The sequence below is a fragment of the Chlorocebus sabaeus genome, chromosome 11 (genome assembly GCF_047675955.1).
Source record: "Chlorocebus sabaeus isolate Y175 chromosome 11, mChlSab1.0.hap1, whole genome shotgun sequence".
Lineage (NCBI taxonomy): Eukaryota > Metazoa > Chordata > Mammalia > Primates > Cercopithecidae > Chlorocebus > Chlorocebus sabaeus.
This window is the reverse complement of record NC_132914.1, coordinates 110,239,289-110,266,755: the sequence shown is the minus strand read 5'-3', so window position 1 is coordinate 110,266,755 and position 27,467 is coordinate 110,239,289. Positions and strand designations below refer to the sequence as shown.

The following is a 27,467-nucleotide window of genomic DNA, read 5'->3' as shown; positions in this document are numbered from 1 at the left end:
TCCCACCATGTCCTAATTGCTGGGAGACAGCGCCTGCTTGTGGAAGGGGGATCTGTGGGGTAAACCCTCACACCTCTTCCTCTGATCCCTGGAACTCAGCACAGGCTGGGCCCATAGTCCAAGTGAATGTTTATGGAGTACATGAACAAGTGAGGAGTGGAACTGTGTGTGTGTGTGTCAGTGACTGTGTGTTTGTATGACTCTGTGTGTGTGTGTGTCTATGTGTATCTGCTTTATATCATTGTATAAAGCTGTGTGTGTGAGTGTGTGTCTCTGGATCTCTGAGTGTGTCTCTGTGTTCCTGACATATGTCTATTTTCATGAATGTGTCTGTTTTCTGTGTGTCTCTCTGCATGTGCCTGGTGTCTGTATTTCCAAACACAAAGGCACATATTTTTAGGACTTTCTGAGGGTGCATATGTGTATCTGCTTATGTGTAAATGTGTCTCTGTCTCTGGCCTCCTTGATGTATCTGTGAGCGACTCTGTCTCAGTGTGAATCCGTGTGTGTATATCTGCACATATGTTTCTGCGGGTCGTTGTGCGTGTCTGTTGGTCTCTGTGTATCTGGGACCTTAGTTGTGTATTGGGGCCTTGTGTGTGTGTGTGTGTAGGATCATGCGTGTGTTCTGTGTATGTGCCTCTGTGTGTGTGTATGTTGAGATCTCTGGTGTATGTCTGATACTCTGGGTATGTGAGTGTTGGGGTGTGTGTGTAGGATCATGCGTGTGTTCTGTGTATGTGCCTCTGTGTGTGTGTATGTTGAGATCTCTGGTGTATGTCTGATACTCTGGGTATGTGAGTGTTGGGGTGTGTGTGTAGGATCATGCGTGTGTTCTGTGTATGTGCCTCTGTGTGTGTGTGTGTATTGAGATCTCTGGTGTATGTCTGATACTCTGGGTATGTGAGTGTTGGGGTGTGTGTGTGTCTATGCCTGGATTCATACATGCTCCAGTGTCCCTGGGTGAGTACATATCTAGGATCTTGGAGTGGCTGTCCTTGGGTGCGTGTGCGTGTCTGGGCCTCTAGCCAGGTTCGTGTGGGGGTCTCTGAGTGTGTGTGTTTGTCTGGATTTCCGTGTGTGTGTGTGTGTGTGTCTGGGTCTCCAGGTGTCTACCTCCTGTGTGGCCCAAGGACCCCCAGCCCCCTGCACCTCCTTTCGCAGGACAGCGACTGTCTGGAGGAGCCTGGGCCCCTTCTGGGGGGAGGAGTACACTGTGCACCTGCCTCTGGATTTCCACCAGCTGGCCTTCTACGTGCTAGACGAGGACACCGTCGGGTGTGTGGCTGGGGAAACTGGAATGTGTGGGTTGGGGACCCAAGCCTGGGCACCTGAGGGGAGAGGGGATGTGGGTCCACACCCCTGAGGGCGTGCCCTCCCACCCAGACCTTGACACCTGCCCCCACTTCTCTCTGGGTGGGGCAAAGGGACCCCTGACTCGGACCCTCACGTGCCTGCCTTCCTGCAGGCACGACGACATCATCGGCAAGATCTCGCTGAGCAGGGAGGCGATTACAGCTGACCCCAGAGGTGGGCGACGGGCACGGGCAGAGGGAGGAGGGGGCCATGCCCAGGGTGGGCATTTGCAAGGACATAGCACGTGGCACAGGGAAGCACAGAGCCTTCAGTGGAAACTTATTTCTCTTGTTGCTTTTGTCTTTACTTTTTGTTTGTTTTTAATTGTTGTTGTTAGAGACAAGGGCTTGCTCTGTCACCCAGGCTGGAGTGCAGTGGTGCTATCATAGCTCACTGCAATCTTGAACCTCTGGGCTCAAGCGATCGCCCATCTCAGCCTCCTGAGTAGCTGGGATTACAGATGCACACCACCACACCCAGCTAATTTTTTCAGAAATATCTTGTAGACATGGAGTCTTGCTATGTTGCCCAAGTTGGTCTTGAACTCCTGGGCTCAAGCAATCCTCCCACCTTGGCCTCCCAAAGTGTTGGGAGTACAAGTGTGAGCCACTATGCCCAGCCTTGTCTTTAGTTTTTGAGCAGTTGTTTGCCTAGTTCAATGTTCAGATTTTAAAATAAGCACCCCAGCTACTCTGTTCCCTTCCTGACATTGTCAGCTTCTTGTGTGTCCTTCTAGAAATATTTTAAACATATATAAGCAAGTAATAGTCATAATAGCAGGCTGGGCATGGTGTGTCACACCTGTAATCCCAGCACCTTGGGAAGCAGAGGCAGAGGCAGGAGGATCACTTGAGCCCAGGAGTCCGAGAGCAGCCTGGACAACATAGGGAGACCCCCTCGCTACTAAATATAATTTAAAAATAGTAATAGCAGCAAACATTTATATACTGTATCTATAAATATAAACATACAACATATATTTATATGTAATAAATACAAATGTATAAATATTATTCTGAACACTAAGTTCTTTACATGTATGGACTCAGTGAGGGAGGTTCATCATAACCCTGAGAGGTAGGTGCTCTAATTATTAACGCCCACTTTATAGGTGAATAAACTGAGGCACGGAGGGTTAAATGATTTGCTCAAGATTACATTATTAAGTCAGACAGCCAGGATTTGAACCAAAGTTGTCTAGTTCCAGAGTCTGTGCTTTTTTTTGTGAGACAGTGTCTCATTCTGTCACCCAAGCTGTCGTGAAGTGGTGCAATCTTGGTTCACTGCAGCCTCAACCTCCCAGGCTCAAGTGATTCTCCCACCTCAACCTCCCAAGTAGCTGGGACTACAGGTGTGCACCACTACGCCTGGCTAATTTTTGTATTTTTTGTAGAGGCAGGGTTCCACCATGTGAAACCAGGCTGGTCTTGAACTCTTGGTCTCAAGTGATCCGCCTGCCTCAGCCTCCCAAAGTGCTGGGATAACAGGTGTGAGCCACCGCACCCAGTCGAGTCTGTGCTCTGAATACTGCGTTTTTCTGGCTGGGTGTGGTGGCTCACGCCTGTAATTCCAGCACTTAGGGAAACAAGGCAGGCGGATCATGAGGTCAGGAAATCGAGACCATCCTGGATAACAAGGTGAAACTCTGTCTCTACTAAAAATACAAAAAATTAGCTGAGTGTGGTGGCGGGCGCCTATAATCCCAGCTACTCGGGAGGCTGAGGCAGGAGAATGGCGTGAACACAGGAGGCGGAGCTTGCAGTGAGCCAAGATCACACCACTGCACTCCAGCCTGGGCGACAGAGCAAGACTCCATCTCAAAAAAAAAAAAAAAAAAAGCCGCGTTTTTCTGGACTTACACAAATTGCAGCCTTTTACACTCTACTCTGTATCTTGCCTTTAAATTTTTTTAATTAATTAATTAATTAATTAATTTTTGAGATGGAGTCTTGCTCTGTCACCCAGGCTGGAGTGCAATGGCGTGATCTTGGCTCACTGCAACTTTTGCCTCCTGGGCTCAAGCAATTCTCCTGTCTGAGTCTCATGAGTAACTGGGATCATAGGGGTCTGCCACCACACCTGGCTAATTTTTGTATTTTTAGTAGAGATGGGGTTTCACCATGTTGGTCAGGCTAGTCTCGAACTCTTGACCTCGAGTGATCCACCCGCCTCAGCCTCCCAAAGTGCTGGGATTACAGGAATGAGCCACGCCACCTGGCCTGTACCTGGCCTTTTTACTTCACTAAGTATCTCTGAGATCTTTCTGTAACAGTGCTGTCAGAGTTTCCGCATTCTTCGTTTGGGATGGCATCGTGGTGCTCCATTGTGTGGCTTTACCATTATTTATTTGGCTAGTTCCCTATTGATGGCATCTAGGGAGTTCATAGTCTTTCCCTGGTTCAAGCAATGCTACAATAACTAGCCTGTACAAATAAAATTTCACACATATGTAAGTTATATCCATCACTCAGATAAATTCCTAGAGTTGAATTAAAGAGTACACACATCTGCGTACTTGATAGTTGTTGTTATATCACCCTCCACGGAAGAGGTAACAATTCACTCACCCCACACTCTCGCAAACAGTTATCAAACTTTTTGTGATCAATTAGTTGTAAATACTACCACATGCAGACCAGCCAGTTATCAAATTTTTTGATCATGTATCTGATAGGTGAAATATTGCCTCAGCATAGGTTCATTTTGCACTTCTCTCTCTCTCTCTCTTTTTTTTTTTTTTTTTGAGATGGAGTCTTGCTCTGTCCCCCAGGCTGGAGTGCAGTGGTATGATCTCTGCTCACTGCAAGCTCTGCCTCCTGGGTTCACGCCATTCTCCTGCCTCAGCCTCCTGAGTAGCTGGGACTACAGGTGTCCGCCATCACGCCCAGCTAATTTTTTGTATTTTTAGCAGAGACGGGGTTTCACCTTGTTAGCCAGGATGGTCTTGATCTCCTGACCTCGTGATTCGGCCATCTCGGCCTCCCAAAGTGCTGGGATTACAGGCGTGAGCCACTGAGCCCGGCCTCATTTTGCACTTGTCCATGAGCCTTTTTTATATGCAGCTTTGAAGAAACACTTTATTTTCTCTTCCATTTATTGTCTACTCATACATGAATTTCCCACCCCACCCCCCCCAGGTTGTTTGCCTTTTCTCATTGATTTGTAGGAGCTCTTTACATATTGGGGGAGTTAATTCTTTGTCATATTAGCTACAATATTTTTTCTCCCTTTGTCTCTCATGTTTTGACTTTGCCTATAATTTTTTCATGTGTAAAATTTCTTTTTCTATATTTAATCTCATATTTACTTTTGGTTCTGAATTTTCTGTTAGAACTAAAAAGAACTTCCCAACTCTAAGATTAAGAGAAACATTTTAAAACATAATTCCTTCTAACATTAATGTATTACACACACATATATATGTGTGTGTGTGTGTGTGTGTGTATATATATATATATATATTTTTTTTTTTTTTGTAGAGACAAGGTCTCACTATGTTGGCCAGGCTGATCTTGAACTCCTGGCCTCAAGCAATCCTCCTGCCTTGGCCCCACAAGTGCCGGGATTATAGGTGTGAGCCACCATGCCTGGCCATTTATTGCATTAAACAAAAAACACATCTAAGTCTTTGATCTATTTGGAATTTACCTAGATATAAGGTATAGTAAGGATAAAACTTTATTACTTTTTGTCTACATGACTATTAATTGTCTCAATACCATTTATTGAATAATGCATTATTTCTCTCAGTGGGAATTAGTTGAAAACCTACTATGTGCTGATCATCATTATAATCCTATTTCATGAGGGTTTACTATATGCCAGGCATGGTGCTAAGCACTTTACATTTACTTCTCAACATGCCAGTGAAGTGTCCACCAAAATGATCTCCAATATACAGAGGCATGGAGAGGGGAGGTGACTTCCTCCTAGAAGGTGCAGAAATTGGAGTCCAACCCAGGTTGTATCTGCCTCCAAAATCTGTGCTCTTAATCGGCCCACTGAGCTGTACCCAGTGTACCTCAAACATCCTCCAGGAACGGTGGCTCATGCCTGTAATCCCAGCACTTAGGGAGGCCGAGCCGGGTAGGTCACGAGGTCAGGAGTTCGACACCACCCTGGCTAACATGGTGAAACCCCATCTCTACTAAAAATACAAAAAATTAGCTGGGCATGGTGGCAGGTGCCTGCAGTCCCAGCTACTTGAGAGGCTGAGGCAGGAGAATGGTGTGAACCTGGGAGGCGGAGCTTGCAGTGAGCCGAGATCATGCTACTGTACTCCAGCCTGGGTGACAGAGCGAGACTCTGTCTCAAAGACAAACAAACAAACAAACAAACAAACATCCTCTCAGGGGAGTGAAATTATATGAGTGAAGTATGAGGCCTGGCTTCCAGGAACTTGTGGACTTGGATAGGAAAACAGAACACATTTCCACAGAACAGGGAGCAAGAAAAGAAGGAATGTGTCCATGTGTCTGCATGCATGTGGGTGTTTTTTATTTATTTAAGCGGGACAGAAATGTGGAGGCAACAGTGGAGATAGAGAGATGTGAGATGGGACTTCTACTTTCAGCAGCTGGAGGGACTCAGTCCTTGAAAGTGCTTTCCTGCTACACAACAGTGAGATCCTGGATTAAATAGGATTCCTAATACATTGTTGGACTTGCGGTAAATTTTTTTTTTTTTTTTTTTTTTTTTTTGAGACAGAGTCTCGCTCTGTCACCCAGGCTGGAGTACAGTGGCATGATCTCGGATCACTGCAACCTCTGCCTTCCAGGTTCAAGCGATTCTCCTGCCTCAGCTTCCGGAGTGCACCACCACACCTGGCTAATTTTTTTTGTATTTTCGTAGAGACAGGGTTTTGCCGTATTGGCCAGGCTGGTCTCAAACTCCTGACGTCAGGTGATCAGCTCGCCTCGGCTTCCCAAAGTTCTTGGATTACAGGTGTGAGCCACCATGCCAGGCCAAACTTCTTTACAGAACGGGAAATCCCTCAGTATTTTTTCCATCTCAAATCATGAAGCTGGGTAGAATGGCTCACGTGTGTAATCCCAGCACTTTGGGAGGCCGAGGCTGGCGGATCGCTTGAGGTCAGGAGTTCGAGACCAGCCTGGCTAACATGGTGAAAACCCTGTCTACTGAAAATACAAAAATTAGACGGGCATGGTGGCAGGTGCCTGTAATCCTTGCTACTCGAGAGGCTGAGACACAAGAATCGCTTGAACCTGGGAGGCGGAGTTTGCAGTGAGCTGAGATCGTGCCATTGCACTCCAGCCTGGGCGACAGAGTGAGACTCCATCTCAGATGAAAACAAAAACAAAAACAAAAACCATTAGCTAAAACCTAACAGGGAATGGTAAAGAAAAAGCAAGGAAACCATGAAGGATTTCCCTGAAAGCAAAGGTCAATATCAATTCTACAGTCAACAAAGAGACTAAAACTTGGACTAGGGGCAAGGTGGATGTTACTCAACATAAGAATTCTCCCTTAGGCTGAGACCCTCAAGGGGTCCCAGAATAACCAACTCCTGCTCCTCTCTAGGGATAAGCATGTTCCTTAGGTTTCCCAGAGTAAGTTCAAACAAACACGACTTCACAATCAAAGATCAGCAAACACACAAGGAAATGAGACACCATGGGCAATAGTCAGCAGAAACAATAATCATCTGATTTAGACCCACAAAGACTTTAGATTCTGTAATCACAATATGCAGGATTTTTTTAAAGAATCAGATTTAAAGAAATAAAAGATGTAATCACAAGAAAGGTTGGCAACAACAGCAATAAATTACAAGTAATTACGCAGGCAGATTTTAAAAAAGAACCAAATAAAACTTTTAGAGGTAAGTGTAATTGTTGAAATAAAAAATGGAGTGGTTGAGTGAAACATCAGATTATTCATAGTTAAAGGGAGATTTAGTGAACTGGAAGAAAGGTCTAGAGAAATTATTCAGAATTTGTTTCAGAGGAAAAGGAGAAAAAAATAAAATAGAAGTTCAGAGACATGGAAAATAACTGTGGAGGTTTAACATTTATTTAATTGGAGTTCGAGAAGGATAGAATTTTAAAAATCAGACACAGGCAAAAATTTTAACAAAAAGTGGGAAGAGGAAATAATTTTAAAAAATCAATCATCTAGAATTTTGCAGAACTAAAGGAAGGATATAATTCCATAAATAGAGGAAGCACAATCTCTACTAAGCAGGATTAAAAAAAATCTGTATCTAGACACATTGCGATGAAACTGCAGTGCATCAAAGACATAGTCCTTAGTATTACAATAGATAGAAAAAGCTGGGCACGGTGGCTCCTGCCTGTAGTCCCAGAACTTTGGGAGGCCAAGGCAGGCAGACGGCTTGAGTTTAAGAGTTTGAGACCAGCCTGAGCAACATGGCAAAACCTCACCTCTACAAAACACAAAAAAAATTAGCTAGCTCTGGTGGTATACATCTGTAGTCCAAGTTACTGGGGAGGCTGAGGCAGGAGGATCACTTAAGCCTGGGAGGCTGAGGCTGTAGTGAGCTGAGATTGTACCACGGCACTCCAGCCTGGTGATGGAAAGCTAGAAGTCAGTGAAACAATATCTTCAAAGTGTTGAGAGAAATACAGAGAGGGAGAAATGCCCAAGATTTTTTTGTGGGGAGAGTATGCTGGGATTACATGATGAAGTTCTTTCTATACCAGGGTGAAGTGTGTGATGGCATATGGCTACGAGCATTGGCCCTAGAACTAACTATACTGCCTGCATTCAAATTCTAGCTCTGCCATTTACTAGCTGTGAGACCATGGACAAAACTCTTCCTCCTTGTGCCTCATTTTCCTCATCTGAAAATGGGGATAATTACAGCACCTATATTAGAAGCCAGGGTCTTAACACATTTTTAATTTTAATTGAGGCAGGGCATAGTGGCTCATGCCTGTAATTCCAGCACTTTGGGAGGCCAAGGTGGGTGGATCGCTTGATCTTAGGAGTTTGAGACCAGCCTGGGCAACATAGTGAAACCCCATCTTTAAAAAAACAACACAAAAATTATCCAGGCATGGTGGTGCACTCCTGAAGTCCCAGTTGGTCAGGAGGGTGAGGCAGGAGAATCGCTTCAGCCCAGGAGGCAGAGGTTGCAGTGAGCCAAGATCGTGCCACTGCACTCCAGCCTGGGCAACAGAACCAGACCCTGTCTCAAATAATAATAATAATAATAATGAAAATAATGTTAATTGAATTTTTAAGTTAACACAATGCCCAGTATATGGTAGGCACTTCATAAACATTAGTGCCTGTGCCTTCCAGGGATTGACAGCTGGATTAACTTGAGCCGAGTGGACCCAGATGCAGAAGTGCAGGGTGAGATCTGCCTGTCAGTGCAGATGCTGGAGGATGGGCGGGGCCGCTGCCTTCGATGCCATGTGCTTCAGGCCAGGTATGCTCAAGGTGGAGGTGGTGTGGAGGGTGGTCTGAGAATGAGCAGGAGTCCCTTGGGTCTCTCCTGCTGCCTGGCGTTTGGGGCCTCCTCACTCCTAGCGCACTTCTGGGCTGACAGTCAGGTTCCCTGTGTGGACAAACAGTCCAAGCTCACTGGGTTTTAAGTTCCTGGGGGCAAAATCCTGTTGAGCAACAGACCAGACACTCAGGATGACAGGTGACAGGTGAGTGTGGAGGTGTAGTCATTAAATTGTAACTGACAAATACCCAATTCATACTGGCTTAAGCAAAAGAGCTATGTTATTGGCTTATATGACTGACATGTAGCTTCAGGCATGGCTGGGTCCAGGTGTTCAAATGATGCCGTTAGGAATCTGTCTTTTAGCTGTGCTGGTCTCTGAGTTAGCTTCATTCTTAGGCAACCTCTCCTCAGGTGAGAGGTGGCCCTAGCAGCTCCAGTCTGGTACCCTGCCAGCTTAGCCACTCCAACAGAAAAAAACTTCTATTTCCTACCATTTCCAACCAGTGTCCTGGGATGAAGTTTTACTGGCTCAGGCTGGGGCGCATGCTGTCTCTGAACCAATTGCATTGAATAATGAGTCAGGCCTGAGTGACAAGCCCATTACTGGAGCGGAGGGAGGAATTGGCCCCCACTAAGTCACGTGAGAGCGGGTAGTGAGAAGGAGATAGGTCCTGTCCCAAAGAAAAGTCAGACGCAAGATGGACGCAAGACCAGGAAAACCCACAGGTGGCCCTCTAGGTGCACCAGCTCATGGGACACCCATCTTCCCTCTTGCCTATTTGTCATGGCCATCTCCTTCTCCCTTCCTCAGCGCTCTGTCATTTTGCTCCCTCAAATATCTCCACCCTTCCCCCACTCCTCTCTCATCCTGTTTTTCTGCCTTTTTTTTTTTTTTTCACCTTCCCAGCTCTCACTTTTAGGCAAATCCCTGCCCAGATCGGAGAGGACCTCCAATTTCTAGCTTGCTGTGTGACCATAAAGCCGTTCCTTGCCCTCTCTGAGCCTCCCCCACCACCTCCAGATTTTTGCTTCCGGCTTTGGCCCCAGTTGGGGCTCCCTAGAGTCTCACTGAGGGAGAACCAGGGAGGCAGGTGACAGGCTGAGGGACTCAGCAGTGGGCAGAGGCTCACTTGTGCCCATGGCCCCTTCCCCAGCCACAAGGCTGTGCAGGATCCTTGCAGGCATGAGAGGGACTGATTGCTGTCGCTTAGCAACCGGGCCAGCTCCTAGGAAACCGAAGAAGGCTTTGGATGCTGAGCAGGGGTGGGAAGGGATCAGGAGGAAGAAGGAAGCAGCCCCTGGTGTGGGGGTGGGGTGGTGGTGTGTTCCTGGGTTTGGGGAACGTCAAGAAGGAGGGATGGAGAAGCTGCCTGGAGTAAGACTTTTGGGTTGTCATGGCAACCAACGGCAAGGAGTCCCTGCCTTCTCTTGGGTCCTAGACAAGGTGTGGGCATGGGTGTTTGTCGAATGAATAAATGAACCGATCATCTACCACCTGCCAGGTACTATGCTAGGCCCTTTACACACATCACCCCATCTAACTCTTGGCTCTATGAGGTTGGTCTGTTATTACTCCCATTTTCCAGGTGAGGAAATGAAGACTTAGAGAGGGGAAGTGACTTTCCCTAGTGTCCCCTAGCCAATGAGCACAGAGCCAGGCTTTGAACCTTTGCATCAACTTTCCCATCTGGGGCCTCCAGAGAATCTGAGGCTCTCTCTTCCCCTTCCCCGCTGCACTTCTACTTGCTGGGTTTTGTGATGTAGGATATGACCTTTTGGTGCCTCAGTTTCCTCATCTGAAAAATAGGGACATACAAGTGCCTCCTCATAGGGCAGTGACAGGAAGATACGGGGTCTGGACGGGCATGGTTAGGGGTGTCCCCAGGTGGACCGACCCCTACAATGGAACAGTTAATTTCCTTGGAAACCAGCGACATTGGAATGATATACTCTTAACAGCCTTTCCAAGGCCCAACTCAGGTGCCGTGTTCCCTCACTCCTTTCCCCATCTGTTCCCAGGGACCTGGCTCCCAGAGATATCTCTGGCACATCTGACCCATTTGCACGTGTGTTTTGGGGCAGCCAGAGCTTGGAGACCTCAGTGAGTGATGGGGAATGACACCAGGAAGGAGTGGGACATTTGGTGGTGGGGCAGGGGTCCCCATCAGCTCTCCCACTCACAGACTACTTCCCTCGCCCACAGACCATCAAGAAGACTCGCTTCCCACACTGGGATGAAGTGCTGGAGCTGCGGGAGATGCCAGGTGCCCCGTCCCCACTGCGGGTGGAGCTCTGGGACTGGGACATGGTGGGCAAGAATGACTTCTTGGGCATGGTGAGCCTCACTCCCTGCAACACCCTCCATGGCTCCCCAGTGCCTCCAAGGGGGAAGGAAGATGAGATGGGCTGAGCCTCCTGGCTCTCAGAAGGGTGGATGTACAGTTGCCTCATCAGGTTCCCCTGGTTAGGCAGGAGTGATGCAGTTACATTGCTCTGTTTTACAGGTGAGGAAACCTAGGCTGTCAAAGGTATAGGAACCTACCCAAGATCACAGGGTGGGCCCAGATTCTCATTCTGGGATGAGAGCATGACAGATGACTGTGTGCTGGCCCTGTGCGGAGTGTCCCTCCCACAGAGCCTCATTACTTAACTTTCATGGCCACCCTATGAGGCTGGGACTGTTGCTATCCCCATTTTACAGATGGGGACATTGAGGCTCAGAGAGGCTAAGTGGCCTTTTCAAGGTCATATGGCTAAGGGCAGAGCAAAGATTTGAGTTCAGATCTTTTTGACTCCAGACCTACGCCCTTAACTCCTACTCCTAGAAGTCCTGGGCTCAGTTTCTTTCTCTTGGTTTCCCAGTCTTTGCAAACAGCCTGGCAGCTCCTCAAATAGTTAAAGATAGAGTTACTCTATGACCTAGCAATTCTACTCTTAGGTACGTACCCCAAAGAAATGAAAACTTACGTTCACTAACATTACTGTTCATAGCAGCATTAGTCATAACAGCCCAAAATGGAAAAAACTCAAGTGTCCACTATAGATGAACAAAATGTGGTCTATCGATATAATGGAATATTATTCAGTCATAGAAAGGAATGAAGTACAGTAAGTCCTCATTTGATGTCATTCATAGGTTTTTTTTTTTGTTTTGTTTTTTGTTTTTTGAGACGGAGTCTCACTCTATTGCCCAGGCTGGAGTGCAGTGGCATGGTCTCGGCTCACTGCAACCTCTGCCTCCCAGGTTCATGCCGTTCTCCTGCCTCAGCCTCCCAAGTAGCTGGGACTATAGGTGCCCGCCACCATGCCTGGCTAATTTTTTGTATTTTTAGTAGAGACGAGGTTTCACCGTATTAGCCAGGATGGTCTCGATCTCCTGACCTCGTGATCCGCCCACCTCGGCCTCCCAAAGTGCTGGGATTACAGGCGTGAGCCACCATGCCTGGTCCATAGGTTCTTGGAAACTACAGCCGTAAGCAAAATGACATACTGTATGTTGTAGGAACTTAACTCTTATTTATTTATTTATTTAGGAGGAATCTTCCTCTATTGCCCAGGCTGGAGTGCAGTGGCATGAACTCAGCTCACTGCAACCTCCACCTCCTGGGTCCAAGCAACTATTTTGCCTCAGCCTCCCAAGTAGCTGGGATTACAGGTGCATACCACCACATCTGAGTAATTTTTGTATTTTTAATGGAGACGGGGTTTTCCCATGTTGGTCAGGCTGGTCTTGAACTCCTGACCTTAAGTGATCTGCCTACCTCATCCTCCCAAAGTGCTGGGATTACAGGCATGAGCCACCCACCCAGCCTTAATTCTTGTTTATAGTAATTAGCTCATGGTACATTTGATTTCCTTATATGTTATGAGTCAGGACTTACTGTACTGACACATGGATGAACCATTACACTAAGTGGAAAAAGCCAGCCCCTGCAAAACACATATAATTCCATTTATATGAAATATCTAGAATAGGCAAATCTACAGACACAGAAAGTAGATTAGTGGTTGCCAGGGGCTGGGGGGCACGAAGTGACTGGTAATGAGTACGGGCTCTTTAGGGCTCATAGACAATGTTCTGGAATCAGCAGCACAACTAATTGCGGTAACTCTGTGAATATACTAAAAATCATTGAATTGTACACTTTTAAAAGGTGAATTGTTTGGGATGTGAATTACATCTCTATAAAGTTATTTAAAAAGAGAGAGAGGGTGGGGTTTGAGTGCCTCCAGGTCTGTCCTTATGCCTTTTGATAGATGAAATTTATGTGCCTAAACAGAGCTGAAAATACACTCAGTCCAGACATGCTATCTCTAGCAGCCGTGTGACCTTGGGCAAATCACTCCATGTCTCTGAGCCTCAGTTTCCTCAACTGTAAATTAAGTGTCCCTGGGAAGCCCTCGGAAGCCCTCAGTGTCCTGGCAGGACCTAATAATTTGGGACTTGTAGGAGAGAAGGAGGGGGCCCCTGGCAGGCCATTCTGCCCCTCTGTGGGTGGGCAGTCTGTTCCTCCAGGGCTAGGTGAGACCTGAGCCCGGCAGGGCAGGCCATGACCTGGCTGAGGGTCTGTGTGTCTCTCCCAAAAGGTGGAGTTCTCTCCGAAGACCCTCCAACAGAAGCCACCCAACGGCTGGTTCCGCCTCCTGCCCTTTCCCAGAGCCGAGGAGGATTCTGGGTAATTGTGGGTGCAGAGGGAGGCGGCCAGGCTGGAGCCATGTCGGGCAGCATCCATAGCTTGTGGGCAGAGCCCATGCCAGCCCATGCATTATCGCTGTGCCACTTCATTCATGCATTCATCCATTTAACAACCGTCTATGGAATATCTCTCAAGGTGTTTACGTAAGTCCACAGGAGTTCACTTTACACCCATTCACCTGTCCATGTGCAAACACGTTGGCTCGCACTTGATATATATTCAGAACTTTGGGTCCTTCCACACCTGTCCATACTGTTCATTCTTGAACACACTTATTTATACCATCTCCACCTGCCTGTCCTGTCTGTACCCATCAATATCAGTTCACACCTGTTTATACTGGCCTCACCTATTCACACCTGTCCACGCTTGTTCACACTGTTGACACTCATCTTCACTTGTCCACACATCCTTTACATATTTGTGCACACCGGCCGCATCTATCCACTCTGGCCACACCTGTTTACGTTGTTTGTATACATTCCTATTTATGCCTGTTGACACCTGCCTACCCCTGTTCACACCTGTCCACACTTGTCTATACCTGCCTACACCTGTCTTGTTTTGCAAACTCCCGCCCTCCTCCCATATGTTCCCATTGGCCTCTCTCGGCTCTCCACACCTGCCCATGCGCTCTCCCATAAGAGCATCTTTCATTTTCTTTTCTTTCTTTCTTTTTAATTTGTTTAGACAGAGTATCGCTCTGTCATGCAGGCTGGTGGAGTGCAGCGGCACGATGTCAACCTCTGCCTGCCAGGTTCAAGTGATTCTCCTGCCTCAGCCTCCTGAGTAGCCGGGACTACAGGCGTGTGTCACCACCCCCGGCTAATTTTTGTATTTTTAGTAGAGATGCAGTTTCACCATGTTGTAGAGGCTGGTCACAAACTCCTGACCTCAAGTGATCTGCCCACCTCAGCCTCCCAAAATGTTGGGATTACAGGCGTGAGCCATCACGTTCGGCCAGACCTTTCATTTTCTTATGATCTGATCCCGGACAGGAGAAACCTGGGTGCCCTGCGAGTGAAGGTACGCCTGATCGAGGACCGCGTCCTGCCCTCCCAGTGCTACCAGCCTCTCGTGGAGCTGCTCATGGAGTCTGTGCTGGGGCCAGCAGAGGTGGGTGCGTAGCAATGCAGTGCTACCAGGGGAGTGCCAGGGGTCTGGATCCTGGCCTCCCCCTGCCTCACGGAGCCCTATCTAGGCTCATCTGCTTTGGGGTCCCAGGGGCCGAGGTCACCTTTGTCTCCCGCCCCCATCCAGGAGGACACTGCTAGCCCCCTGGCCTTGCTGGAAGAGCTGACCTTGGGGGACTGCCGCCAGGACCTTGCCACCAAGCTGGTGAAACTCTTTCTTGGCCGGGGACTGGCTGGACCCTTTCTGGACTATCTTACCCGGCGTGAGGTGGCTCGGACCAGTGAGTTGCCTGCACAACCCCTGACATCACCGCCCTCAATGGTGGGCTTGCAGGAGGGTCCCTGGGGAGAAAAGGGGAGGCATCAGGCAGAGGGAAAGGGCTCCTTTTTCTGTAGGTCCCTGTGCTGTGCACCCCAGACAGTTGGGAGCCCAGTTGCGGCTCAGGCCCTGGTTTTGCTACTTGTGAACTGTGTGACCTCAGGCAGTTCACTTAACCACTCTGGGCCTCTGTACTGTGAATGGGATTGATGTTTTGGGTCTTCCTGATTCTTGGGGCTGGAAGAATCATGACCCCCACCTTGGGTGAGTGGGGTGAGCTAGGTCTAGCTCCCTAAATCCCAGCAAACACTTCCTCTGTCCTCCCAGTGGACCCCAACACCCTCTTCCGTTCTAACTCCCTGGCATCCAAGTCGATGGAACAGTTTATGAAGGTGAGTAGGTGAAGGCCTGGGGGACCGGGCACAGCTTCCTCGGGAACCTCCTTCCCAGTGCCTACCTGGCTCCCTCACTTGGCTGGCTTCAGAGGCTGAGCAGCTGAGCTGCAGTGCTGGTGGCTGGTGCCCGGCCTCACCCTGAGTTGCACCCGGGTGTGTCCCCCACCCCAGCCCTGGCCTCTCTCTGAACCTCTTCCTGCATGGTCCCCCCTGCACCCAGCTTATGGGCATGCCCTGGCCTCGCCCTCAGCCCCACCCTGTGTGGTGCCCCCTGCCCCCAGCTCGTGGGCATGCCCTACCTGCACGAGGTCCTGAAGCCCATGATTAGCCGCGTCTTTGAGGAGAAGAAGTACATGGAGCTGGATCCCTGCAAGATGGACCTGGGCCGCACCCGGTGAGCAAAGCCCGAGGACTCTGACCCTCCGACGGCCCCCTTTGGCTACCTGGAGCCTTGTCTGGGGACTGGGTTCATGCTGACTGCCACTCACCCTGGGGCTACGACTGCTCAGGAGCTCGGTGGCTGAGCTCAAAGCCTTACACACACGTCCTTAGGTCTTCAGGCTGTGTAGTATAGGGGTTATGGCCAGGACTCTGATGCTAAGCTCCCTAGGTTCAAATGTTAGCTCTGCCACTATTGATGGACAAAGTTGCCAAAACTTCTGTTCCTTTGTGGTTAAGTTGTTTTCTTGTTTTTTTTTTTTTTTTTTTTTTTTTTTTTTTTTTTTTTTTTTTTTTTTTTTTTTTTTTCAAGACAGGGTTTTACTCTGTCACCCAGGCTGGGGTGCAGTGGTATGACCATGACTCACTGCAATGTCACCTTCCCGGGCTCAGGTAATTCTTCCACCTCAGCCTCTGGAGTAGCTGGGACTATAGACACACACCACCACCCCCAGCTAAGTTTTTGCATTTTTAGCAGAGACAGGGTTTTGCCACATTGCCCAGGCTGGTCTCAAACTCCTGGGCTCAAGCAATCCTCCTGCCTTGGTCTCCCGAAGTGCTGGGATTACAGGCATGAACCACCGCGCCTGGCAAAATCAGATTTTTTTAAGATTAAAAAACCCAAAATATTGATCTTATGTTCTTCTACTTAATGCACACACTACTTCTAAAATGTCCCTTATTCAGCTGGTGAGAATATTGTCACCTGAGAGGTGGAGCTCATGACCTCTACTCCGTTAACTGAGTCATGCCTGTGCTCCACAAGCATTAGTGATCTTTATTACTGTGGTGCTGGGGGTCCCCGACATTGGTGATCTTTACTGCTGTGCTGCTGGGGGTCCCCAACATTACTGATCTTTACTGCTGTGCTGCTGGGGGTCCCCGACATTAGTGATCTTTACTACTGTGCTGCTGGGGGTCCCCGACATTAGTGATCTTTACTGCTGTGCTGCTGGGGGTCCCCAACATTAGTGATCTTTATTAGTGTGGTGTTGGCGGTCCCTGAGTGGGCCTGCCTGCAAGGGAGATCGTGGGTGCTCAATGAGATTGGGAGGAAGCAGAGCAGTGGCTAGGGGGTCATTCCACCCCTCCGTGGGCTCCTCCTCCTTTCTCTCCAGAACCTTCTCATGTGTAGCCCACAAGCCTGGGGCTGTGGAAAATGGTTGCTGGGATATCCATTGGGGACCGTGGCAGAGACAGGAGAGGATCTTTCCTTGTGCCGTCCACACCTTCTGACTGACTACCTTAGAGGCAGGCATCACGACCCCTCTTACTGATGATGCAACTGAGCCTCAGAGAGGGAAGGTCACTTGCCTAAGGTCACACAGCCAGGAAGTTACAAAGCAGGGATTTGATCCCAGGCCCTGAGCAGAAGGGCACAGTCCACCTGTGAGACTCCAAGTTGAGGGCATTTCCTAGCACACTTGATAACGATGGAAGAAACTCAGTGGGCACCCATGGGAACAGGGGTATCTGGGGACCTGGGCAGGGCAGGGTGGCAGGCAGGCTGTGGACTTAACAGTCCTGAGTTCGATTCTCAGCTGTACCATCTCCCCAGTAACCTCTCTGAGCTTCAGTTTTCTCGTCTGTTAAATGGCAACAAGTAAGGCTACTTACCCCATCAAGTTACTGTTAGGATTAAAAGAGACCATGCCAGAGACGAGTCCAGGGCTCAGCACGTTAGGTCCAGGACACAGTGGAGCTGAGAACCCCCAGCTCTCAGTCTGGGTGTGGGCAAGACAGACCCTCAATCTGTAGAGAAAGAAAGGAACACAATAATTGCAGATGGAAAAATGCTGTTCTATCATCCACAAAACAAAACAGCGATTGAGTGCCAGGCTCTGGGCTGAACACTGAGGATACAGTGGGGAACAAACAGTCCCAAGTCCCTATTCTGGGGGGAGACAGATAATGAGCAACTGGAAGAAGAAGGTGGGTTTGTTTGTTTGTTTGTTTGTTTGTTTATTTATTTAGTTATTGAGATGGAGTCTTGCTCTGTCACCCAGGCTGGAGTGCTGTGGCATGATCTCAAATCACTGCAACCTCTACTTCCAAGGTTGAAGTGATTCTCCCACCTCAGCCTCCCGGGTAGCTGAGATTATAGGCGTGCACCACCACACTGGGCTAATTTTTGTATTTTTTGGGGGCGATGGAGTTTCACCATGTTGGCCAGGCTGGTCTTGAACTCCTGGTCTCAAGTGACCTGCCTCCTTGGCCTCCCAGAGTGCTGGGATTACAGGCATGAACCACTGTGCCTGGTCGGAAAAAGGTTATTGAATGGGACCAGGGAATGGAAAAAACAAGGGAGGGGAGAGGCCTGCAATATTCCAGAGAGTGAGGACAGGGGCAGCCTCACAGGGGAGGGGACATCTAAGCAAAGACTTGCAGGCAGTGAGGAAGGGAGTCTTGCGGAGATTTAACATTTAACGGGAGAGTGTTCTAGGGGGAGGGAGATGAGCCAGTGCAAAGGCTGCAAGATGGGAATGAGCTCATCGTGTTTAAGCAACAGCAAGAAGCCCAGTGGGAAGGGGCAGGAAGGAGGCTGCGGAGGTGGGGGGAAGATGGGTCCCCTCTGAGCTCAGCGGGGCTGGTGGAGGGTTTGGGGCAGGCAGATGCTGTGTCCCGAGTCTGAGCTGCTCCGCCGGCCCCTCCAGGAGGATCTCCTTCAAAGGTGCGCCCTCGGAGGAGCAGATGCGGGAGACCAGCCTGGGGCTGCTGACGGGCTACCTGGGGCCCATCGTGGACGCCATCGTGGGCTCCGTGGGGCGCTGCCCGCCCGCCATGCGCCTCGCCTTCAAGCAGCTGCACCGGCGCGTGAAGGAACGCTTCCCCGAGCCAGAGCACCAGGTGCGCCGGGATGGGAGGCACAGCCTGGGGATGGGCTGGAGCTTGTCCAGGGTCACTCGGAGGAGTCAGGACAGAGCTGGGACCAGAACCCAGGCTGCCTGGGGACAGCGTTCCTGGCAGGGTCCGGCTCCCAAGAATGATAATAATAATAAAAATTGCCCAGGTGCGGTGGCTCACGCCTGTAATCCCAGCACTTTGGGAGGCTGAGGAGGGTGGATCACTTGAAGTCAGGAATTTGAGACCAGCCTGGCCAACATGGTGAAACCCTGTCTCTACTAAAAATATAAAAATTAGCCGGGCATGGTGGCTCACACCTGTAATCCTAGCTACTCCGGAGGCTGAGTCAGGAGAATCGCTTGAAGCCAGGAGACAGAGGTTGCAGTGAGCGGAGATTGCACCATTATACTCCAGACTGGATGATAGAGATAGATTCTGTCTCAAAATAAATAAATAAATAAAACAAATAATAATAAATACAATAATGGCAGCTAACACTCTATAGCCCGGTAGCCTGACCATGGGCCAGATCTTGTTTTAGGTGATTTATGTATTTATTACCCTATTTAATCAACACATGCAGACTGTGAGGTGGATACCAGGATTATTCCCATTTCACAGAGGAGGAAACTGAGGCCCAGAGAGCTTAAGTCAGACAGGTAGAAAGGGGTGATATTGGGACTGGCACTCACCCAGGCAGGTTGGCTCCTGAGTCTGTGCTCATAACCAGCAAATAATAGAGTCTGGCACCAAGTAAGTGCTTCTTAAAATTCCAGATGTAAGACAGACAGAGAGAGGAAGTAAGAGAGAAGAATGCAGATCTGGCATACAGTAAGTGCTCAGAAACATCCAGAATAAAGTCTAAAAATAAATCCCTGCAGGTGTAGGGCTATACCAACATGGATAGAAGAGTTGAAAACTCAGATGCTGTGAGTTTCAGGCAGGTGAGACACAAGAACAAAGTAGGTAGCTCGTGGAGTGGTCGGGAGTCATACAGACTGTGACCAACTGGAGCCCCCAGAGCTTGTCTAAAGGGGGCAGCTCCAGGGAATCACTGTTGTATAGAAATGGAAGCCCAATACTGCCAGATCTTTAGAGATTCTGGATTTTATGTGAGGTCTGTAATTTATGTATGTATGTATGTATGTATGTATGTATGTATGTATTTCTTACTAACTTTTGAGACGGGGTCTTGCTCTGTTGCCCAGGCTGGAGTGCAGTGGCAGGATCATAGCTCACTGCGGCCTCTATCTCCCAGGCTTGAGTGATCTTCCCACCTCAGCCTCCTGAGTTGCTGGGACTAGAGGGGTGCACAACCACACCCAGCTAATTATTTGTTTTTGTAGAGACAGGATCTCACTGTGTTGCCCAGGAGGATCTCAAACTCCTGGCCTCAACCAATCCCCCTGCCTCAGCCTCCCAAAGTGCTGGGACTACAGGCATGAACCACTGTGCCCAGCCTGACCCCTTATTTTTAAAATATCAGCATGAATTTACCTGAAAACCAAACACACAAAAGAATTTTGGGTCAAGCATTATAAAACATGTGTGGTTGGACTGGCCAGTTTGCGACCACCTGCTTGAATGCTCAGCACACCTCCTGAGGTGGCTGTCATTGTCCTCACTTGCAGATAACATCGGCTGAGATGAACTCTTACGTAGTGCTGATGTATCAGACCCAGGGTTCACTTTGCAGAAAGATCTGAGACCTGTTACATGTTGGCAGTGTCGTAACCCGCTTCCTAGAGCCTCATTTGAGAGCTTTTGGTTTATACCACATCTCTCTCCACTTACTGTTTACAGATGGGGAAACTGAGGAACAGAGAGGTAAAACACCTTGGCCAAGGGTTTTCTAGACTCCCAGCTGGGGTCTCTCCCCTCGCCCCAGTTGAGGAGTAAGCTCTGGGCCTTGACACTGAGATGTAGCTTGGCTTGCGCCTCTACCTTGCTGGGCTCTCACCTGGGCTGCCAGCAGAGGTGTTAAGTGGGGCACAGCTGTGGCAGGGAACAGGGAAGAAAGGGAGGAGGCCAGCTCCCCAGACAGCCTAGACCTTGTGTGGTGAGTCAATATCAGTGACACCCAAGTGTCCTCTAGTTCTCAGCCCCCAAGGTGGGCCTGAAGTAGGGACTTTCTCAGGCCCGGGGAACCCAGGGAAGCCCCTTTCTCTGCTGCACTGACACCGGTTCTTCACCCTCAAAAAGGAGGAAACAAATGAGCTGATGGGAAGACTAAAATGACCCTGGACTACAGATGGCGGTGGGGTGGTGGTGGCCTTGGGGGACAGTTCAGGGCTCCAGACGGAGGAGAATGTGCTCCCTCTGGGCAGTTCCAGGTAGCCAGCTCCTGCAGGGCTCACTGTCAAGGCCAAGATGCCCCAGGAAGGTGGCACATGCCCGGGGAGGGCATTGTTTCATGTGTGACTACAACCTCTAAATAAACACAGGCGCACACTCTCAGGCTAAATATAGCCGGGCAAGTGTGAGAGGTGGGTGGGGAGCCGGTCTGGGGGGAGCAAGAGGTACCCAGGATGGAGGGGCACCCTTCCCTGAGTCACCTCTGCTGGTGCCTTACCTTTAGATGGGCCAGGCCCCAGATTCACATGGAGGGGAACCATACTCTACAGTTTGTAGAGGGTAGAGGTTGGAGGTGGGGAGGTGCACACAGGATGGACTCGGGAGCCCATCAGACTGGGTTCACTACTGAGCCTCAGTTTCCTCATCTGAAAAAATGGGATAATAGCACTTATCTACCCACACGGGGTTGAGGACTAAATGTGATAATTCAGGCTTGGTTTCTAATACTTGGTGAGGGCTCCTTGGTAGCTGGTGTTGAATGGCAAGAGAGTGTGGTGAAAAACAGAGAGTTCAAATCCTTGGCTGGACAAGATGGCTCACGCCTGTAATCCTAGGACTTTGGGAGGCTGAGGTGGGCGGATCACTTGAGGTTAGGAGATCAAGACCAGCCTGGCCAACATGGTAAAACCCCATCTCTACCAAACAAACAAACAAACAAACAAACAAAACCACAAAAAACAAAAACTGGCCAGGTGTGGTGGCATATGCCTTTAATTCCAGCTACTCAGGAGGCTGAGGCACAAGAATCACTTGAACCTGGGAGGCGGAGGTTGCAGTGAGCAGAGATTGTGCCACTGCACTCCAGCCTGAGCAACAGAGCAAGACTCTGCCTCAAAAAAAAAAAAAAAAAATTTCAAATCCTGCCTGAGTCCAACTCCTGCCTCTGCCACTTATAGCCGTGTAGCCTTAGGTGAGGGATCTTCCCTCTCTGTGCCTCAGTTGCCTCTGCTGTAACATGGAGATATAATCCTTCCTGGGGTCAGTATTCAATAAGCGAATGTATAGAGAGATATCTGTCCTGCTGCTGTTATTACCATAAATCACAGATCTGGGTTTGAATCCTGACTTTGTCACTCATTAGCTGTGTGACCCTGGGCAAATTGCTTGATATCTCTGAGCTTCTGCTTCCTCATCTGTAAAATGGGAATCATGATGGTGCCTCCCTCTTAGGGCTGTGCTCTTGGCATAGTGCTTGGCACAAAGCCAACTCTGAGGACATCTGGCCAAATCTAGTTTTGTAGGATTGGTTTTGTTACTTCATTTTTCAGGTGGGAAAACTGAGGCCCAGAGAGGAAAAACTTCCTCGGTCGGCCATTGTGGCTTCCTGGTCAATTCCCCATCCCACTTCTCTTTGCACCACAAATTTCTAGTCCTTGTTGCCTCAGTTTACCCAGCTGGGAAATGGGTTTGGGGTGCTCCTCTTACCTGCTGCTCCTCCTAGCAGGATGTGAAGTACCTGGCCATCAGCGGATTTCTCTTCTTGCGATTCTTCGCGCCCGCCATCCTTACCCCAAAGCTGTTTGACTTGCGGGACCAACACGCGGATCCCCAGACCAGCCGCTCACTGCTGTTGCTTGCCAAGGTGCCAGCCATGGGGTTCCCCCATCCTGGGTGCTCTTAGCCAGGGAAAAAAAGCATGGTAGGAGCAGAGCTGGGAGGCCAGACCCATAGAAGACCCAAAGAACACCCAAAGAAACCCAAGTCTGAAACACCACCATTAGCATTCCATCCCAACGGTGAAGGCAGTCATCATGCACTCCAATTTCCCCTTTGGAAATGAAAACCCAACCCTTACAGAAGGAAAGTGGAAAGCAGGCTAGCAGTCATTCACACCTTAGTATGAATTAGATCATCCTTTGCAAAGGGCAACAACTTGAGATTCTGCATGACAGTATGCAAGGTAGGATTGAGCAGTCCTGGCTGGGGGAGGGTCTGGGCTTTGGAGGGAGCAGAATAAGGTCACTGAGGGGTGCAGATTCCAAAAAGAGGAAGGGGAAACAGATACCACCCAAGGAAGGTGTTGAGTCTTCTTATTGATTTATTTTTTTCTTTGAGACGAGTCTCACTGTGTCACCCAGGCTGGAGTACAGTGGCACGATCTTGGCTCACTGCAACCTCTGCCTCCTGGGCTCAAGTGATCCTCCCACCTCAGCTTCTGGAGTAGCTGAATTTACAAGTGTGAGCCACCGCAACTGGCTAATTTTTGCATGTTTAGTAGAGACAGGGTATCATCATGTTGGCCAGGCTGGTCTTGAACTCCAGACCTCAAGTGGTCCGCTTACTTCGGCTTCCCATAGTGCTGGGATTATAGGCGTGAACCACTGTGCCCGACAATAAGAGTCTTCTTCTATTGAGCACCGATTTGGGAGCCAGCAGTCCACAGAGGGCCCTCCTGTCTGCTGTGACCTTGGCCCTGGCATCCCTCGTTTCTTTGCTCCAGGCTGTGCAGAGCATCGGAAACCTGGGCCAGCAGCTGGGCCAGGGCAAGGAACTGTGGATGGCCCCCCTGCACCCCTTCCTGCTACAGAGCGTCTCACGTGTGAGAGACTTCCTGGACCGGCTGGTGGATGTGGATGGGGATGAAGGTGAGTTCCTGTGGTCCTGCCGTATCTGGCTTCTCAACCCAACTGGGACACCACTCAGGGACTTCCCCTTTTCCCCGCCAGCTCCTCAGCACTGAGAATGTGAATCTGTGGGTCAGTCAAGTCAACTAACATTTCCTGACACTGTGCTAGCCCCCAGAGACAAACAGAGCTCACGTGCTGTCCTCCAGGCCATCCTAGCCAACGTGGGAATGTGGCTGTGGGAGGGATTGTGGCATGGTGTGCATGCAGTTGGCAAACATCTATTAAGCGCTTACTAAATAATAGGCACAGTTCTAGGCGCTGGGGATGCAGCAGTGAACAAGACACAGAAAATCTGATCTCACAGAGGTTTTATTTTGTTGGGGAACACAGGCCATTAGCAAGATAAATAAGCAAGTTATGTGGTATGTTAGAGAGCTATAAGTGCTAAGGTGGAAAAATAGAGGAGGAAAGAACAGAGACCTGAAAGGGAACAGGTAGAGAGCCATGAGAATCCCAGGGAAGAGTGCCAGGCAGGGCACAGCATGTGCAAGGGCCCTGAGGTGGGACAGAGAGCGCCACTGAGGACACCCGTGAAGAAGAGTGAAGCGGGGGCAGTGGGGAGGCAAAGAGGCAAGGCCAGAGAGGTTGGGGGCCAGATCATGTGGGGCCTCATAGGCCTTGGGAAGAATTTTAGCTTTGACTTGGAGTGAAACAGAATCACAGGATGATTTGTAGCAGAAAAGTTGTGGTTGAGTCCATACCATAATGTGGGGCTCAGATCATGACCTAGTTGGATCCCAGTCCCGTTGGAGCAACCTGTCAGAACGTAGAGCCTGGTTGTGGCATGGTGGGGTCCCTGTGGTGCTGGGGTGGGGTGGCGGGGCTGTGTCCTGGCTCCCTGAGCGTGGTTAGATGCAGGACATTGCCTGGGTGGGACCCCATAGGGTGTGACTACCCCTGCTGGCTGCCTGCACACTGTCTGCAGATTTCTCTTGTTGGAGAGAGGTCTTTAAGGGCTACTTTGCCCGCCCCCTCCTCCCGGCCTCCATGATTGCATTCCCTATTGAAGGAGTGGAGTCTAAAGTCATCGCGCTCATCCTCCCACCTCTAGGGGAGCAGAGAACCATGCCCATCCACTGAGGTCCTCCCTGGGCATGCTAGTGGAGTAAGGTAAGCCTGGATAGGGAGGGCTCGCTGTCCACCACCTCTCTTCTCCCATTTCCCAGAAGCTGGTGTCCCAGCCCGGGCCCTGTTCCCGCCCTCGGCCATTGTTCGAGAAGGCTATCTGCTGAAGCGCAAGGAGGAGCCTGCCGGCCTGGCCACGCGCTTTGCCTTCAAGAAGCGCTATGTCTGGCTCAGCGGGGAGACCCTCTCCTTCTCCAAGAGTCCTGAGTGGCAGGTGGGGTTCCCATCCACAATGGAGGGCTTTCCAGGGGTGGCCTTTTTCAGGATGCTGCCTCTTTGTACACAGGGGGAAACTGAGGCCCACAGTGGGGCAAGGCCCCAAGGTGCCATAACAACTTAACAATGACAAACTCTCAGGACAGGCTCTGCTCACAAGTTCAGGCCAATGTGGGCACAGGACACAGACAGGCACCATCACACATCCTTCAGAATGTGCACATGCGGTGTCAGGGATATGCCTCCCAGATGTGGAGGCACACAGGACAGGGACGATGCTGAACCGCTCTCCAATGCTCCCACCCGGATCTAGGGCACATGCTAGACAGACTCATAACACTGAATGTGTTCACTAGGAACGTGTGTAGATGTTCAGGCACATTCATCCAAGCATTCATTCACTCGTTCACTCATTCAGCAAACATTGAGCCTATTATGTGTCAGTGTCCTAAGCACTAGAGATACAGGAGTGAACAAGACAGGTGGAAATCTTGCCCTTGTGGGGCTGGCGTTTGTGACTAGAATGCCCCAAGACACGTGCTGGAGTCTCCTGAATGGGGAGCTGTGTGCACACCAGTAGATGACGACAGCTAATGCTGGGAAGGGAGTCCACACTTACTGTTTCTATTTTATCAGGAGAAAGGAGATTTCAGGGGTCAATTCTCTGGGTTCCAATTTTGGGTCCAACCGATGAGTGACCTTGGAAGGGTCATCTATCTTCTTGCACTTCAGTTTTCTCATCCGCAGGTTGGAGAGAATAACAGAACCAACTTCAGAAGTTTGTTGTGATAATTAAATAAGTTGATCAATGTATAGTCCCAAGCACCATAGAAGTGGTAGCTATTATTAACAAGGAAACGGATCCCCAGAGAAGTTGTCACTTAGACAGGTGGCTGGGCATGGTGGCTCACGCCTGTAATCCCAGCACTTTGGGAGGCTGAGGTGAGCAGATCACTTGAGGCCAGGGGTTCGAGACCAGCCTGGCCAACATGGTGAAACCCCATCTCTACTAAAAATACAAAAAAATTAGCCTGGCGTGGTGGTGCACACCTGTAATCCCAGCCACTTGGGAGGCTGAGGCAGGAGAATAGCTTGAATCCGGGAGGCAGAGGTAGCAGTGAGCCCAGATTGTGCCACTGCATTCCAGCCTGGGCGGCAGAGGGAGACTCTGTTTAAAAAAAAAAATAAATAAAAAATAAAAGGATAGAGCAGGACTCACCCAACAGCTCACATGGATGGATGGACAAGCACACGGAGCACAGACTTACAGGGTTGAATGTCCTGCCTCTGGGAACCCACTCCACCTGCCGCACACAACCAGACGGAAGCTGTCTCCACCCCGGCCCTAGCCCCCAGCCCATCCTGTAGCAACAATCCTCTTCCCCAGACGCGCCACTCCATCCCCGTGTCGCACATCCGCGCCGTGGAGCGTGTAGACGAGGGCGCCTTCCAACTGCCCCACGTGATGCAGGTGGTGACGCAGGACGGCGCGGGGGCGCTGCACACCACCTACCTCCAGTGCAAGGTGAGACCCCGCCGCGATGGGGAGCGGGTGGGGGTGGGGCGTCCCTTGGTTCCCACCCGCCCCCTGATCGCCTCCCACCCGCTGCAGAATGTGAACGAGCTCAACCAGTGGCTCTCGGCCTTGCGCAAGGCCAGCGCCCCCAACCCGGACAAACTGGCCGCCTGCCACCCCGGTGCCTTCCGCAGCGCGCGCTGGACCTGCTGCCTCCAGGCTGAGCGCTCAGGTGAGGGGGCAGCGCGGACTGCAGGCTCTGCCGGCCCTACCCGTCAATCAGTGGGTGTTCCACTTCCACCTGGGCTGGCTGTGCAACCTTGGGCAAGTTACTCAACCTCTCTATGCCTCAGTCTCCTCAACTGTGAAATAAGGTTGATAACAGTGCCTTTCTCATGGAGTTGTGATAATTAAATGACTTGATTTACACAAAGAGCATAGGACGCTGCTTGGCGCATGCAAGGTGTTATTTCTACTCACTAGGTGCCAGCATCCAGTGGCGTCCAAACATCATGAGCTTGTTCTCAAGGAAGATGAGTGCATAACCCAAATTTTTTTTTTCTTTTCTTTTTTTTGAGACGGAGTCTCACTCTGTTGCAAAGGCTGGAGGGCACAATCTCGGCTCACTGCAACCTCTGCCTCCTGGGTTCAAGTGATTCTCCTGCCTCAGCCTCCTGAGTAGCTGGGTTTATAGGTGCGTGCCACTGCACCTAGCTAATTTTGTATTTTTAGTAGGGACGGGGTTTCACCATGTTGGCCAGGCTGGTCTCAATCTCCTGATCTCAGGTGATAAGCCCACCTCAGCCTCCCAAAGTGTTGCGATTACAGGTGTGAGCCACCGTGCCCGGTCTTTTGTTAATACAATGTTATAAGTGCCAACATGAGGCTTTTGAGATTCCAGTGGATGCCTCTGACACAGCCTCAGGATGGGGACTCAAGGAGGGCTTCCTGGAGGAAGTGCTGCTTAAATGCGACCTGAGTAGAACAGAAGTTAAGCAGTGACGC

General features: G+C 49.9%; 1 protein-coding gene across 5 annotated transcripts in view; it reads left to right on the top strand.

Annotated features, from left to right (window-relative positions):
- Positions 1-27,467, top strand: part of RASAL1 (RAS protein activator like 1) — a 37,782-nt gene that overhangs the window by 6,814 nt on the left and 3,501 nt on the right. Inside the window, exons 3-18 of one of the 5 annotated variants that reach the window (XM_073021128.1) lie at positions 1,165-1,278; positions 1,469-1,530; positions 8,644-8,773; positions 10,817-10,898; positions 11,001-11,132; positions 13,385-13,473; positions 14,493-14,610; positions 14,755-14,908; positions 15,274-15,338; positions 15,623-15,735; positions 18,434-18,626; positions 22,420-22,560; positions 23,419-23,563; positions 24,775-24,944; positions 26,334-26,471; positions 26,559-26,694. In XM_073021128.1, coding sequence (XP_072877229.1) covers positions 1,165-1,278; positions 1,469-1,530; positions 8,644-8,773; positions 10,817-10,898; positions 11,001-11,132; positions 13,385-13,473; positions 14,493-14,610; positions 14,755-14,908; positions 15,274-15,338; positions 15,623-15,735; positions 18,434-18,626; positions 22,420-22,560; positions 23,419-23,563; positions 24,775-24,944; positions 26,334-26,471; positions 26,559-26,694 — 1,982 coding nt within the window. Of the gene's footprint in view, positions 1-1,164; positions 1,279-1,468; positions 1,531-8,643; positions 8,774-10,816; positions 10,899-11,000; positions 11,133-13,384; positions 13,474-14,492; positions 14,611-14,754; positions 14,909-15,273; positions 15,339-15,622; positions 15,736-18,433; positions 18,627-22,419; positions 22,561-23,418; positions 23,564-24,771; positions 24,945-26,333; positions 26,472-26,558; positions 26,695-27,467 lie in introns of all 5 variants that reach the window. The other 4 variants (XM_073021129.1, XM_073021126.1, XM_073021127.1 and 1 more) reach the window with 4 other exon arrangements.